Source organism: Phaethon aethereus (assembly GCF_964289735.1).
Source record: "Phaethon aethereus genome assembly, chromosome: 3".
In the NCBI taxonomy this organism is placed as follows: Eukaryota; Metazoa; Chordata; class Aves; order Phaethontiformes; family Phaethontidae; genus Phaethon; species Phaethon aethereus.
In genome coordinates this window covers 6,531,296-6,546,009 of record NC_138576.1, presented here as the reverse complement: position 1 = coordinate 6,546,009, position 14,714 = coordinate 6,531,296, and the positions used below count along the sequence as shown (strand labels likewise).

General features: G+C 43.5%; 1 protein-coding gene across 2 annotated transcripts in view; it reads left to right on the top strand.

The window, feature by feature from the left end:
* CLIC5 (chloride intracellular channel 5) overlaps positions 1-14,714 on the top strand; it is a gene marked incomplete at both ends in the record, with an annotated part of 79,274 nt that overhangs the window by 12,059 nt on the left and 52,501 nt on the right. The window contains one exon of one of the 2 annotated variants that reach the window (XM_081998080.1): positions 11,288-11,350. The exons of the other annotated variant lie outside the window; for it this stretch is intronic. Coding sequence (XP_081854206.1) covers positions 11,288-11,350 — 63 coding nt within the window. Of the gene's footprint in view, positions 1-11,287; positions 11,351-14,714 lie in introns of those variants that run through there. 2 annotated transcript variants of the gene reach the window in all.

The following is a 14,714-nucleotide window of genomic DNA, read 5'->3' as shown; positions in this document are numbered from 1 at the left end:
CACACTGTGATTCAGGTGTGGAAGGTAACCTTTCTTGTACATATCAATGGCTTTTTCACAGGCCATCAGGAAGGTTAATCTTAAGAATGAAGACTGCACTCCTATCCCAGTTGTTTTAAAACAAAGTTATCCAAGAGCTCTGTGCTGCAGCGTGCTGAATGCTCTGATGCTTATCCATAAAAAATATAAACCACATGCCTAACGTTTTAGCATATAAGAACTTTAATTCACATTTTTCTCAATCATTTTAAATGAATAAAATTATGTTTCTACTTAAATAGTGCAGTGCTTTGGGAAAAGGAAGAATAGAAAGCAGGACTTTTTTAAAAGCTGATGAACCTTTAGAGAAGAATCGTAGTGTTTAAGTAAGAGGAAGTTCAACAGACAACATTAAAATGCCGTCTTTTGCTTTATGAAGATAGAGAGGTTAGCTGATTTAAAATCATATAGAGGAATCACGGAGAAGTTTAGATGTAAGGTATGAAACCAATTGCTATATTTTAATTTCATTATCTAATGTTTCAGTCTCGTTGATTGTCATTCTGGGGACTAAAGAAATTAAACTTGTCAGTTCAGATGAATATGATAAAGGGCTATAGGGCAAGCATTTTTAATCAAGTGATTCAATGTGGATCATGGTTAATATGCTGTCTGCTCGTGGACCTCGGTGAGATTTCAGGGATATTTCTAAACAGTAGCATGCTCGGGCTGAAAACGTAAGCTGTACCGAAATTAATAAGAGTATTGCACTGATTCGGTGCAGACGGGATATTACTCAAGATAGTCTGATGCATACTCTGCACATGCAGCTTGAAGGTTGTTTGGATTTGGGGATTCACCTGTGGAAAATTTTTGAAGTCTTGTTTTAATGGTTGTCTCTCCGACAGAAAATTTCTTGAACATTGGTCTCAGCTGCTTGCTCTTCTCTTTTGTTGCCATGGTGGAATAGAGGCTGAATATGGAGGAGTAATTCTCCCTCTGGCTAGAAATGGCAGTTCATAAACCTCAGAGACAACGTATTTGAATTAAACACCCCGGGACCCAGTACAGGTTGCCTTAAGGAATTTGTCCAGTCTAAATTTCTTGGGAGGTCAGTCACTGAGTTGTAAATATCAGCTAACGGGGAGCTCTGGTCACCTGATAGATCTGACCAGGTACCATCTGAGAAGAGCAGCTTTCTCAGCTGGGGCAGTGATTCAGCTGCTGTACCACGTAAGGGGTCTGATCCTGTGAAAAGCAACTGCTGGAGGCTGGGCAGCGTACCCCAGGGCGTCTAAGATGATGCTCATCTACATCTGAGCAGTTGAATCCCACCATCAACTTCTCAAAGCCTAAAGTTACTACACGGTCATATTTCTGTGAAAAGATACTGAACAAATATACTGGACAAATGTGCAGTATAAAAAATTAATTATATACCATGTGGCCTCTTTTGGAGAGGCACCAGTCTGCCTTCCCTCTCTTTGGCGACCGCAGGGGTTTGTAAATAATCAGCAGTAAGTAGTTTAGAGCTACATAGTGCATAGTTACAAGGTGACATAAAAAAGAACACGGCTGTAAAAACCACACAGATTGTTTTATATTTGTATTTTTTTAATATACGTGTATACGCACGCTGCAGGATCGCATACTTTATTAGACTTTATGAGGCACTTCAAAAGTACTTATTTCCAGCAAATACAGGCAGGGTGCTTATCTGTCGAATCGGTAACTTCGTCGTGGTCGTAACTGCCGGTGTGCTTCGGTGTGCTGGCGCCTTGCCGTGTGTTAATGAGCATAACGAAGAGCAGAAGTCGAGAGCAGCAAATCCAGAGTCATTTGGCTCCTCCCTGGGAGACTGCGGAGAACAAAGTTCGGACGGGAGCAAGTTTCTCGCAGGCATCGGGCGCCGATTGGCCCCGCGCACCGCGGCCGAGAGCAGCTAAAAATAGCCCCGGTATAAAAACGCAGCACGGCTGCCCTGGCATCGCCGGCACGGCCGCCAGCGCGGGAGGGGACCGTGCTCTCCTGCAAAGATGTGACCAAAGAGCGTTCTGCTGCTTAATTCCACTTAACAGTTAACCTGTCAAATAAAGACACGTACTGGACTGTGTGACTCACGGGGAAGTAACCAAGTTCTGCTTTAAAGAAAGAAAAAGGAAAAAAAAAAAAAGACAGCAACTGGAGGCCGGATTTTCTCAAGCAGGTTTGCCAAGCAGAGCGTGATGGGCGGGCCGGCGGAATGTCTTTGGAAGTCTGCCTGCAGAATGTCTGTATTTTTATGTACAAGAACGTCGTAGTTGTACATACACTCACACCATCACCTGTGTAGGGAGCGTACTCTGCGACGATGGAATTCTGAACGCTTGGAAAAACAAACGTGTGTTTGTTTGACAATGGTTTGACTAAGCTGGCATGGAGGAGTTCAGGAGTCTATTCTCAGCCTTGCTGTTGATCCTGGGGAAAGCAGGTCACTTCTGTGCATTCCTTTTCCCTTTCAAGCTCTTCCTGTCTTCTGCTCTAAGCTGTAGACTTTGGGGGAACGGTGACTTCAGTGGCTGATTGCATTGCAAGATAAATCCTTGGGTGTCTGAAGCGCTTTGGATGAGTAAGGCAGGCAGACACCTGTGTTGAAGAGCTCTTTTAAAGTCTGGCAAAAGTTACATGGAATTAAAAGCAGGGTGTAATCAGGGAAAGCATTAGGAAGTCTTAAAAATAGGTGGCAGTATCAGCCCTGTCAAGAATGAACTATTCCCTCATGTATTAATGCTCGGAGTCTTCCTCTTTGATTTTGTGAAGCTTTGCACTATGCAATTTGTATGGCTGGATTTCCTTTCAGTTTAGTTATAATATTTTAATTTTTTTTCTGGTTGATAATAAAATACCACAAGGTTTATAATATCCTGCAGGATTGACCTGGCTAACTTGCCTTCTGTTTTGATTTGATATATACAGTTTTCTGAAAAGGTCGCTTGTAACTGCCTAGCTATTTTCCTTTCATAAGAACATTCAACTACCTTTTAATTTATTGTTTTAACTGAGAGATCTCTCATGGCAAATGAGATCATTGCAGAGGATGTTGGTTTGGTAGTTCTGTAGACTAAAGTCTTCTTTTTCTGGCCAGGAGACCCAGCATGAGCAGTGGTGGTGGAAACTCCCACACAGTGGCTTCAACCTAGTTGAGATACAGAGCTGAGAGCAGTCTGTCCTTACAGCACGCTTAACCTCACCCTTCTGAAATCTTCACCTTTCCTCTCTGAAAGTCAATTTTCTGTATTAACATGTAGCCAAGAGATCTCCTGAGGGTCTCTTATTGGTGCCAACCTGCACAGGGGGATTTAGGCTTTCTCTCAACATCGTGAGATACCTTTATATATGTATTTATGACTTAGCCTGGCATCAACTCTCACTTGCTGCTTGGCTAGGAATAGGTAGAAATTGTTAATAATGAGTAAAGGGCTAATGAGATATCATTTGTCTAACTGATTGTAGGTCTCCCAGGAAAACATAGTCCATTTTCTACCTAATTGTATCATAGCTGTCACCAAGGTCAGAGCAGTGAGACTGCAAAGACACCCTGTGCTTTGACATTTCGGTGTTCCACGTTGCTTCCAGGTATTGCAGCCAGTGACCAAGGTCCCACACATTCTTTATAAGAGTTATACCTGCCACATGCACTGTGAAAATTTTGTGACTTCAGGAAAAGATGAAATTTTTGCAGGAAATCTTCCTTTTAAAAGGAAAAAACCCTTCATCATTCTAGTTAGACTACTTTCTAGTTAGGCTACCCAGTATTCCCAATTCTGACAGACTTAAATGAGACCCCATTGCTATTCACACTGTTCTCAGAGCTGAATATCACGCTAAGATTTACTTTCAGTCTTAAGCTAAGCTCTTCTTTGAGAATTGCCACCACCATGCTTCACTTAAGAATGTGGGGCATGGTCTCTGAAGTCCTAAAAACCTGTTCATCGTGGCCACCAGGGAAAATCTGCTAACTTGAAAGTGTAGTTGCAGCAGAGGGGTTCACATCTGTGCTTAACTAACCACGTTGCTCCAGTTCATTCTGGTTGTCTGCATTAACTCTGCAGTGCAAAGGGTCCTCAAGAAAAGAAAAACTAAAATGAGACATAATCAAGTCAACATTAGGTGCTCCAAGACATTGAACCCTTATGTTGAAGAAAGAACGAAGAAACCCCACCACCATTCATTTAATGACAGCTTGAGATGATGCACTAAGGAAAGTGAGCTTGTTCACTGGCAAATTTTGTGGAAACTCTATTACAGAAGTATCAAAAGGTGAAATGAAAAATGAAGAGGGTAACTTTCTAAGGAGAATGGAAGAGTTCTACAGTTCACTGTAAGGCTCAAGGTCAGCCAGCTGCATTAGCCCAGGCGCACAGCACTGCTGTTGGTGAGGTGGACCATAATGTATGCAGAGGTTGAACTTTGCTGCTGTAAAGAGACATGTAAAGATGTTGATCTCTGCTATTTCACGCAGAACAAGCGTGGGTTTATCAGGGATCCAAAAGCCAGAAACCCTTCTCTTAAGCCAAATAGTACGTACACCACAGAGGACGCTGTAATCTGCTGTGCAGATTTGTGCACGTAACCTGCTGTGCAGGTACTTTATGGCTTCATCTGGCACAGCTGAATGTCACCGATGCCAACATTTGAACCCATGGGAAGTAGTCTGAGTCATGAGTAATTTCAAACTGAGTTGTTGAAGGCTTCATCTTTTAGAAATAACATTCAGCAGAATATAGAAAGTAATTTCTGCTTTCAGCCAAATTGTTTGCTAAACAGAGTGAAACACAAATGCATCCAACAAAATCAGCAGCAATTGTGCATTCATTGGACCTCATTTATTGGGGGGAATTGAAACCTCGCCTGAGATCACATGTGATGTACATGCCGTTTTCACAGGATGATGGAATGGTTTGGGTTGGCAGGGACCTTAAAGGTCATCTAGTTCCAACCCCACTGCCATGGGCAGATTTTGAACACTTCCTGTAAATAATAATTCATAAATTGGGATTGGAGTAGTGTGTTGTGTTCTGGTCTTTTGCTTGGGGGGATTTAATCCTAGTTTGCATGTACATGCCTCAAATCCTAATTAATTTAGACTTAATTTATGACAAGAAGCATACCAAGGAATGAACAGAAATAATCTAAATAGGGGCATGCATGAAGAACATTTGTAAATTAAGACAGGGATATGTATTACTCTGTTGGAGACTTGTAAGTAAAATCATGTAATTTTAGTTCTGTGACAGCAGCGAGTCAAAACCAACAGGTACATCACACTTACCTGGTGTTGTTTTTCTTCATAACACCTATCAGTATGGAAGGTTTATTTTGAAATGCAAGGGCTGAGGGTATCTACATTCCTCCTTTCATCAGCTACTTTATCCATACAGCCCACAGTTGGGACAATCTGTAATGTTCTCCATTGCAGTCCCCTCCACTGCCACTTTCCAGAGCAGTCTCAGTCCTGTTTGGAAACATCTTTTGTTTTTAATTGAAATGACAGTTTTGGAATGATAGTAAAATAAATAAAGGAATACACCGCTGCCTTCCAGAAGCCTCCCCACTGAATGCAACATTAGGAGATGATTTTGTACCTTTTAAGTACCACTTGCCTATGTATAGTTAGCTGTGACTGTCTCAACGCAAGTGCCGGGATAATTATCCATAATGAAATCCCTCTTCACACTGAACAGCAATGGGTTTTTCTCTTGAAGTTGTTAATGCTTATTAATGTTACAGCAAGGTTTGAATCTGCATCCATGTGAAAACATAATTCTATAAAAAAATAATGTCATGCTTTTGGACAAGAACTTACTTTGCAAAATTCCTGTCTGAACTGATTCTAGTGATCTACCATTCTGTTAAACAGCTGAGTTTCATCCAGAGGCCTTTAGAGCTCACATAATGCATTTTCATAAGGTAAAGGAGAGCTGCTGTAGCTCATGGCTATGACGGATTCATAATGTCAGGGGGATGGATCACAGAGTCACAGAATCATTAAGGTTGGAAAAGACCGTTAAGATCATCAAGTCCAACCATCAACTCAACATCACCATGCCCACTAAACCAGGTCCCGAAGTGCCACATCCACATGTTTTTTGAACACTTCCAGAGATGGTGACTCCACCACCTCCCTGGGCAGCCTGTTCCAATGCTTGACCACTCTCTCAGTAAAGAAGTTTTTCCTAATATCCAATCTAAACCTCCCCTGGAGCAACTTGAGGCCATTTCGTCTCATCCAATCACTAGTTACTTTGGAGAAGAGACCAAGACCCACCTCACCACAACGCCCTTTCAGGTAGTTGTAGAGAATGATAAGGTCTCCCGTCAGCTTCCTCTTCTGCAGACTGAACAGCCCCAGTTCCCTCAGCCGCTCCTCATCAGACTTGTGCTCCAGACCCCTCACCAGCTTCGTTGCCCTTCTCTGGACACGCTCCAGCACCTCAATGTCCTTCTTGTAGTGAAGGCCCCAAAACTGAACACAGGATTCAAGGTGCGGCCTCACCAGTGCCGAGTACAGGGGCACAATCACTTCCCTACTCCTGCTGGCCACACTATTTCTGTGTGGGATATAGAGTGGGCTATCTCAAATTGGACAGTTAATGGATTGCAAAGTTTTCTGGTATAGGTTTTGCCATCCCATCCTATCCCATCCCATTTCTTGGGACATTCAGGCTGTATGCCTGTTGTATCACTTATGTCTGTTGTTCCATGCCCTTTTTGGGACAATTTATAAGAAGGCATGAAATCACGGTTCCTTCTCGTTACATCAGACCAACAGGTTTTGAGGCACTGCACATCTCTGGAGTTGAGGGGAAATATCTGCTCACCCAACCTTGGCATGAGGCTAATGAGAAGATCTTTGTACATCCTTGCATGTCTTGTACATCTGGGGAGGGGAACATGCAGTCTGACCCCAAATACCTGAGACAAATCCTTTTTGATTTTACTGAAGATCAGACAACAACTAGATAATGACACGTTGTAATTCAAAAGGAAATTAAAATGATTGGATTGATCCCTTGCATTTGTTTTCTTGTTAAATAAATAGCATGTTGAAGCTACTAGCATGCAATAAATGCAGTTGCAAATTACCAGTAATTCAGAACTGTCCCCAGAAGATGTATTTTCATAACCCATTCAGACAATGTGAATTTAGCAGCTGGCTGCTGCTTAGTTGGGTTTCTTTAAGCAACTGAGCAGTTAAATAATTCCCATGTAAAATTATAGCCCTAAATGTCATTAACTGCAGCTGCACCAAGATTTTACTTCTTTGTTCATAATGGAAGTTTATTCATGACATGAAAAATGTTACGGGTGTCGTATAAAACTTGTAATGCCCTGGTCTCGCAGGACGAGCTTGGTGGCAGCACCAAGTGAGCCCAGGGGTGGATGTGCTCGCTGTCCTGATTCTTCTTGGTGACTAAACGGTCTGCTGGAGAACTCCACGATAGAATTACACTCTAGGTGCTTGGCCCCTGATTCACCCCCTCGGGACAAATCTTTGCTGGAAGTGAAGCTTGGATCAGGCCAGTGAAAGCTGATAGTACGTCAGAGTTCACCTACAATAGAGGTCTTATGTGGAGATGTGGCGGTGCCTTTTCTGAAGCTGTCCTCTTCTTTTATTAATGGGATGACGTGCTCATATTAATTTATATAGCTCATAAACCTCGAACTCTAATGACTTGGCTTATGAAGAGTTCATAATTCAGTGTCTAATGTTCTTGTACGTAACTCAAAGCCTCTGCTACTTCTGACTGGTGAGAAAATGATAGGCCAAACCAGGCGACTCATTCTTTGCAGTAAAATGAGAGTGTACTAATTATTTATCAGCATCTTAGCCTTAATTTGGCTAAAGAAAGAGCTGATTTCATAACACAAAACAGAGCTGTGTAGACAATAATAACCATTATAGTCAAAAAGGTTCCACCCAGATGTAAGTGATAAGTCAGTTTTATATGACAGCAGAGCAGTAAATGCATGAATAGATTCCTGAAGTAGTACATATATATATATATTTCATCCTACTCACTGCCTCCTACAATGTTTATCTTAACTCAAGCTTTCAGAACTTACTTTAAAAAACACAGCATTTATAGGAACAAGGACTCTGTTTTGCTTGGTCTCCTCTAGGGGTTCCACAGGGAGAAAAACAGAATTTTTTGAGGTGGGCTGGGTTATTCTCTCTGTGGATACCTGAAAGCACAGCTGGAATACCAGATGTGTGGTATTCACACTACAGCTTCTGTAGCCTCTGAGCACCCCATATCAAGTCCTGGAGCAGGAGATGAGTGCAAGGTGCTGCCTCATGGGTGAAAGCAGAGGAGGAAGGGACCTTCCAGGGGCACTGCTCCCCAGAAGCATCTTGAACCAGGTGGAGCCTGGTCCACTCCTGCTGTAGTTTATATCTGGGTCAGGATGGAAATGGCTTCAGGGCATCTTAGCTCCGTTTCTCCATATTGCACAGTTCCCTTCTGCTTTGCTGAGCCTCAGCACAATAATCTTTGTCTTGCAGACTAATTATAACACACCAGTAAACCCAGACGGTAATTGGGAAGGAAGGATTTAAATGTTTTGACACGTTGAGTCTCTACCGAAATTGCCACATCTAGAGTTTAACTTTCAGAAGTGCAAGGCATGCACAGCTTCTCGAGTGGGAGATGACACGTGCATAGAAATCAGGCACTAAAGCCACAGGTTTCTAATACTTAATAATTACAGCATGATTTGTCTGACCATTATAATGTCTTTATCTGCGCTTGTTACCCTGGGCTCCCTTTATTAGCAGTGGAAAAAAGTAGGCACTTCTAAGGCACATTTTTTCTTTCTAAAATAGACATCTAAATAGGTCACAGGCATCACATCTTACGAGTACCAATATCTTGAATGCTGATTTTATTTAAACATTTTGGTTTTGCATTAGCAGTGTTACCTCCTTACTGTTCTCATAGCTGGCCGTATTTGCTCTTCCAGAGCTGATGCATAGACTCCTGTGATATAAATTGTTCAAAGCGCTTGCCTATATCAAAACAGCGTTTTCAATGAGGTTGGAGCTACAGGTAACCTCAGCAAGATGACCCACTTCCCGTTGTTTCCAGGAGCCCTCATTAAAGGGAAATTATGTCATCGCATGAGGTGCTCAAACAAAACAATTTTTCAGCAAAAACAAAAGCTTATAAACATGTAGTTGATAATATATCATTTAGGGATGCATTTTAGAGATATGGTGACTACACTTATGCTTTTGGCAGACATTTATAACTCATATATAATTACAACGCAATGATTCTTTTTGCTACACGTAAGTACATTTTAGCCCATGCCCTTGGAAGTTTGCCTGTAGGCCTGAGAATAATTATACTATAAAGGTTTGGTAATTAATGTACCTAGTCCAAAAATTACATGTAAAAATTTGAAATCAAAGGAGTAATAACACTTAATTCTCTTTTAGTTAACCTTCCAGTTATTTGAATGAGTGCTAATTAGATCTAAAAACCATAAGCACGCTTTCAGAGTAATTATAGTGTTGATTACGTTGTAATTGCAGTTGCAACAGCACAATGGGATGTACTTGTTAACCATTTCAGTGCCTCGTGGAGTGCACGCGAAGCAGCTGTCGTGGGAAACGCCCGTAGAGCTTAACCCAAGAGCCATGGAGGTGTTGGCTGCTACTGCTCTGGACCTGCCCCAAAAGCCTGGAGGTCACGGGAGGGGATTAAAGATCGTCAGGATCACACAGCTAAGAGCACTTTGGGGAAAGGCGAGTGTGTGACCATGTCAGAACCGTACCCAAAGGCCTCTGTCTGCCAGAAGGGGAAGGTGACATGCTCGTGCCTGGCAGCGCGAGCTGCCGGCGGCCCCGAAACAGGGGCCGAGGGCAGGGGGGGCAGAGGTGGAGGAAGGGGCTTTCCAGGGGCAGGAGGGCACCACGGCAGCCAGTCCCTCCAGGCGTGACGGCGGTGAGGAGGAGGTCCCAGTGGACCCCCGTGCCTTTGCCTGCTCTCCCCTCCTATGCCAGCGCTCCCTTCCTCCGCGTCTTTTACAGCGTCACAGAATCGATAAGGTTGGAAAAGACCTTTAAGATCGTCAAGTCCAACCGTCAACCCAACACCATCATGCCCACTAAACATGTCCCGAAGGGCCACAGCTACGTGTTTTTTGGACGTTTTTCAGCTGTGTCAGACCTTTCTGCCACCTCTCGCTTCGGGTTGCTGTGTGGTGACCTCTGAGTCACGCCAGGAATGTGGAGCGAAGGAAGGGAGTATAGAAGACGACAGTGTGTCAACAGCAGGCTGAGGCCCTTGAAAGAGTTTCTTCCATACCCCACCCAGCATATCATCACTCTCCTGTTCCCCTGCTACAACCAGCACCCTGAGGGACGCACTGAGAAATAGTTATGGGACCCAAATATTTTATTTTCCCAGGGCCCTGTAGCTCTTCGTTCTCCTGCGTAACCCCATCCCTGTGCCTTGGCTCCTGAACTCTACCAGGAGTGGTGGCACCATGGCTGCTTTTCTCGCCTAAGAGTATTCAGTTTTGGCTTCTGTACCACTTTGTACCACGCACAGGGGTTTGCACCGAGGCAGAACTCTGCTTTTCTGCACACTCCTTGCGCCAATGCAACAGTCAAGGCACAGGGTGAAGAAATTGGGCCCTTTTTTCCGTACCATTCCTAGCAATAACAATATGAGGATTTAGAACAGCTAGAAGCAGGTCAAACACCCTTCAGAAAAGAAGGAAAAAACACCACTGCTGTTTAAAGCAATGAAACCAGCCTGCTGCAGACCTTCCCCCTCCCGTCACTGGTGCTCCCAGCCGCAGGGTGAGGGAGGGAACAGCAGAAATGCTGAAAACGGGGAAGAGCAGAACTATTTGCTCCGAGACTGATCCTGCCGTAGGTACCAAGAGCTTGTCTCCTCCCCTGTGAGTTAACCCCACCCTCTTTTTTTTTTATGCTCTGGGCTATTTTGGGCAGGCAGAACCGCAGCTCTGACAGATGAGGATACTGTACCAGAGCGCAGCAGCACTTGTTGCTCTGAAGAGCTACACAGCCGTAACAGGGACTGCTTCTCTGCTGCCTGCCTCGGGTTTAATTATTATTATTTATTTATTAAGCTGCAAACTCGTTTTCTCCACTGGTTTTGAGCTTTAGCGTTACAAATGATGTTTTAAGAGCTCTGCGAGAGCTGCTCGGAAGGGAAACCTACCCGCTGTGCAGCTGAAACCTCCTTTTGCCACTTAATAGCAGGAGATCAGCCGGTAGCCTTGGGGGTGAAAAATGACAGACTCTGTTCCTGCAAACGGGGAAGGAAAGGACCCTGAAATTGAGCTCTTTGTGAAGGTAAGTTCCACTGTGAACCGGACACTGGTGTGACTCTCGGATCAGCTTCTACTGAATAATCAAACTTTAATTTTCTGGCGCCGAGCGGAAGCGGTGCTTTGACAGCCTGTTATCTCTTGCACACACCTTCACGCTGCTTTCTTCTTCGTGACATTAGGATTAGGTGATGTTGCGGAGGGAGAGTCAGAGTTCCTGTGTTTGATTGTTATTTCTCTCCTCCTGAGTTTGTCCTGTTATTCTTAGCCTGCTGCCTGCAATGTGCTGTGTCCTAACTTTAGACTGCCAGGTTTTTCACTAAGAATCCTGACTTCCTTCTCCATTTTTGGGAAGAGAGCATGAAGAGTTATGGGGTACCATGATTTAGTACCTGGGCAGAGGCTGTCAGGTCTGAAATGCTAACGGATTATAAAACAAAAAGGATTGAGATAAGCTGTCAGTCTTCCGATTATTTCCTGCATTTTTTTTTCTAAAACAATGAAAACTAAATCAGTTTTTATTCTCGGTTTCCTCAGCCTGAAGCTCATTCTGATTTTATACAAGCATAACTGAGTACGGAAACTGATTTAAAGAAAATGTAGAAAAAACAGTACACCTGTTATATGGTGGGATTTCAAAATGTTTCAAAGTGAGTACATCTGTTTGTCTGTCTTTGGCTATGGAAATCTTACCATTAAAATCAGTGGCACAGTTCAAAGCCCTTACACATATAACCTCATTAATAGCAAACTTCTTGCTAACAAACATGTTCATAAACTGTGCTAATACTTCATGCTGTAGCAAACTCTGTCCCAGTGAAGAGCACAGATTTTTTGATGTTCAGAGCATGTTTCAAAGCCTCTGTGTACATCGAAGCTGAAATCCCCTATGGCCATATAAAATGCAGGTGTTCGGTCTCTGTGAGCCTAAACCACCCCTGTAAATCTATAGGATTATTATTAATATGCGGGAGTTATATCAGGCCCTTTGCAAACAGATTACTGCATGATTGGGAAAGCAAATTCCAGTCCCTCCCTTCTGTCAAGTTGAGGGTGTATAGTCGCTTCGTACTCCCTGATGGGTATTTTGGGCTGCCAGCTGAAATGTCAGCCACATCCGCGATGTGTATACATGGCCTCTTCAGGTGTCTTTCAAAACCAGTCAGTTCAGGTGCAGCCCTTCTGACCGAGCCAGCACCGAGGTCTTTTTCCCCAGCAAACTGATTTTACAAGAATTCCTGGTTCATAATTGCCCAGTAGAGCTTAATGTACTAAAAGGGACTTGCATGGGTCCATACATCCTGATATGTTTCCTCTACGAGTTGTTTCTACCAAAATGAGTTTAATGGAGATGTTTGTGGGCTAAAAAATCGGTTAGTGGGATTTTTTGGTGCTCTGTCCTCGCAGATGTATTCTGGAATGCAAACCTTTAACTACTGATATGTTTTAGTGCCCACACTATTTTATTGAGGCTGATACGGATGTTTGTGATAGATGGTTCTTTGACTGCATCAGCTGTTAAAGTGAAGGTCATTGCTGAGATTCATTGTGTGAAGTTCTGGATCCATAAGTTACTGGAAAAAATTTGCACTGCATTCAATTGAACCATGCCATCACCTGAAGATTTATAACTCCAGAAAGAACATTTTTAGTAATACGACTTCCTGCATAATGCATATTACAGAATTGCATAGAGACTCTCACATAAAACTCATAATTTGCAGAGCCAGAGCAAAAGAATTAATTGGTATCTTCCTGGAGATTTTCCATTTAGGCTGAAAAATTGCAGTTCTTGATGTTTTGGAAAGGTGCCATTAATGTAATTAAAAGTCTAAAAAGTTGTATAATAAAGCACGGAACCAGAGTATTGGATTATACAACTCAGAAGTTGAAAACTAAATAAGAGAAGAACATCAAAAAGGAGAGGAGCTAAAAGTTGAAAAATAGGAGCATATAAGAGAAGTACAAACAGGTGAAAACTTTGCTGGAGCCTGAAATTTAAAAGAATAGCATATTAGTAAGGGGTGATAAACAGGAAGGTTGATCCAGGAGAGAGTCTGCAAAGGGCAAGGCACTTGCTCCGTTTTAAGACTGGAAAGAAGAATGGAAAGGTGGCAACTTCTGGATGAGTACGAGGTGCTGGGACAAGTGGCAAGTCTAAATATACGGGACTATGCTTGAGGAAAGTTCCAATAATGGGCGTCGTTGGGGTCAATGAGCAGTTCACCATTTGATTTTTGTGGCGCTAATGTTTCACTTGAGGAAAAAAGTTCTGCTCTGCATCCTTGAATGAACACGCGGCCAGACAACGCAGAGATCAGTGAGAAAAATGTAGGGCAGTAGACATGGCCTGGAGAAAACTGTATCTTCCACAAGCACAAATAAACAAGAAAGGGCTGTTTTTCACCAGCCATAGAGTCTCCAATAAAAGCAGTTTCTGTCTCAGGTTAAAAAAAGAAAGGTCTTACACAATTGCTCTATTTCCTTCTTCTATTTAACAACCGGGAGAGCAGGAGCCTTAGAAAGACCAGCCTGGAGATGACTGCGAGCGAAAGAGCCGGGCTGTAACCTCATGCGGGGCGACTTCTCCGGCGCCGCACAGCCGGGCTGGGCACCAGCAGCACCCGGCGGGCTGCTCTGGCCGAGGCAGGCTACGCGGTTATCGCGCCTCTTTGTGATCATCCCCGTCGACTTCACTCTTCTTCTAACGGTGCCCTAACCTGCATCTGCGAGGTGGTTTTTTTGTGAACGAGTGTTTGTTCTTGGGAGGTGCTTATCTGCGAGTAACCCCCAGTCTGTGGCAGACTGGTGGTGGGAAGGGGCAGAGCCGAGGAGCGGTGAGGTCCGTCGGGGAGATGGTGCCGCCTTAATCAGACCTGCAGCCTGTGTAAGCAGGCCTTTTGTGAACACACAAACTCTCCAGCAGCAATTCCCTCTCCAGGCTTGTTTGGAGAGGCATTGGAAGAGGCTGCCGGAGAAAAGGGCTTGATGTGCGGTAGCGCGAGGCGCTGGCGGCAGCAGCTTTGGGGAAGGGAGCATCGGGAGGTAGCGCCTGCTCTGCGCTTAACCCAGCTTGCTGTAACTCAGGTTAATTTTAATTCTTTGTCTGCTGGAGAAGCAAAGTGCTTCTGTATAAACGACACCCTGATGGAAGGTATATTTAGCTTTCTCTGGCAGTCTTGCACCTCTACACTTGAACGTGATGACTAAACTGCAATGGTGCTCTTTTTACGTACAGACTGTTAAAATACGTACGAGAGGATCGCAGAACTGTTATGATTTCTTTTTGTTTGCAGTGGAAACAGGTGTCTGGATGTACATTCCTTGCATTTCAGAATTAGAGTGGTGCCTAATATCTAGAAAGTTAATTTGAAGGGAAATAAATTGTA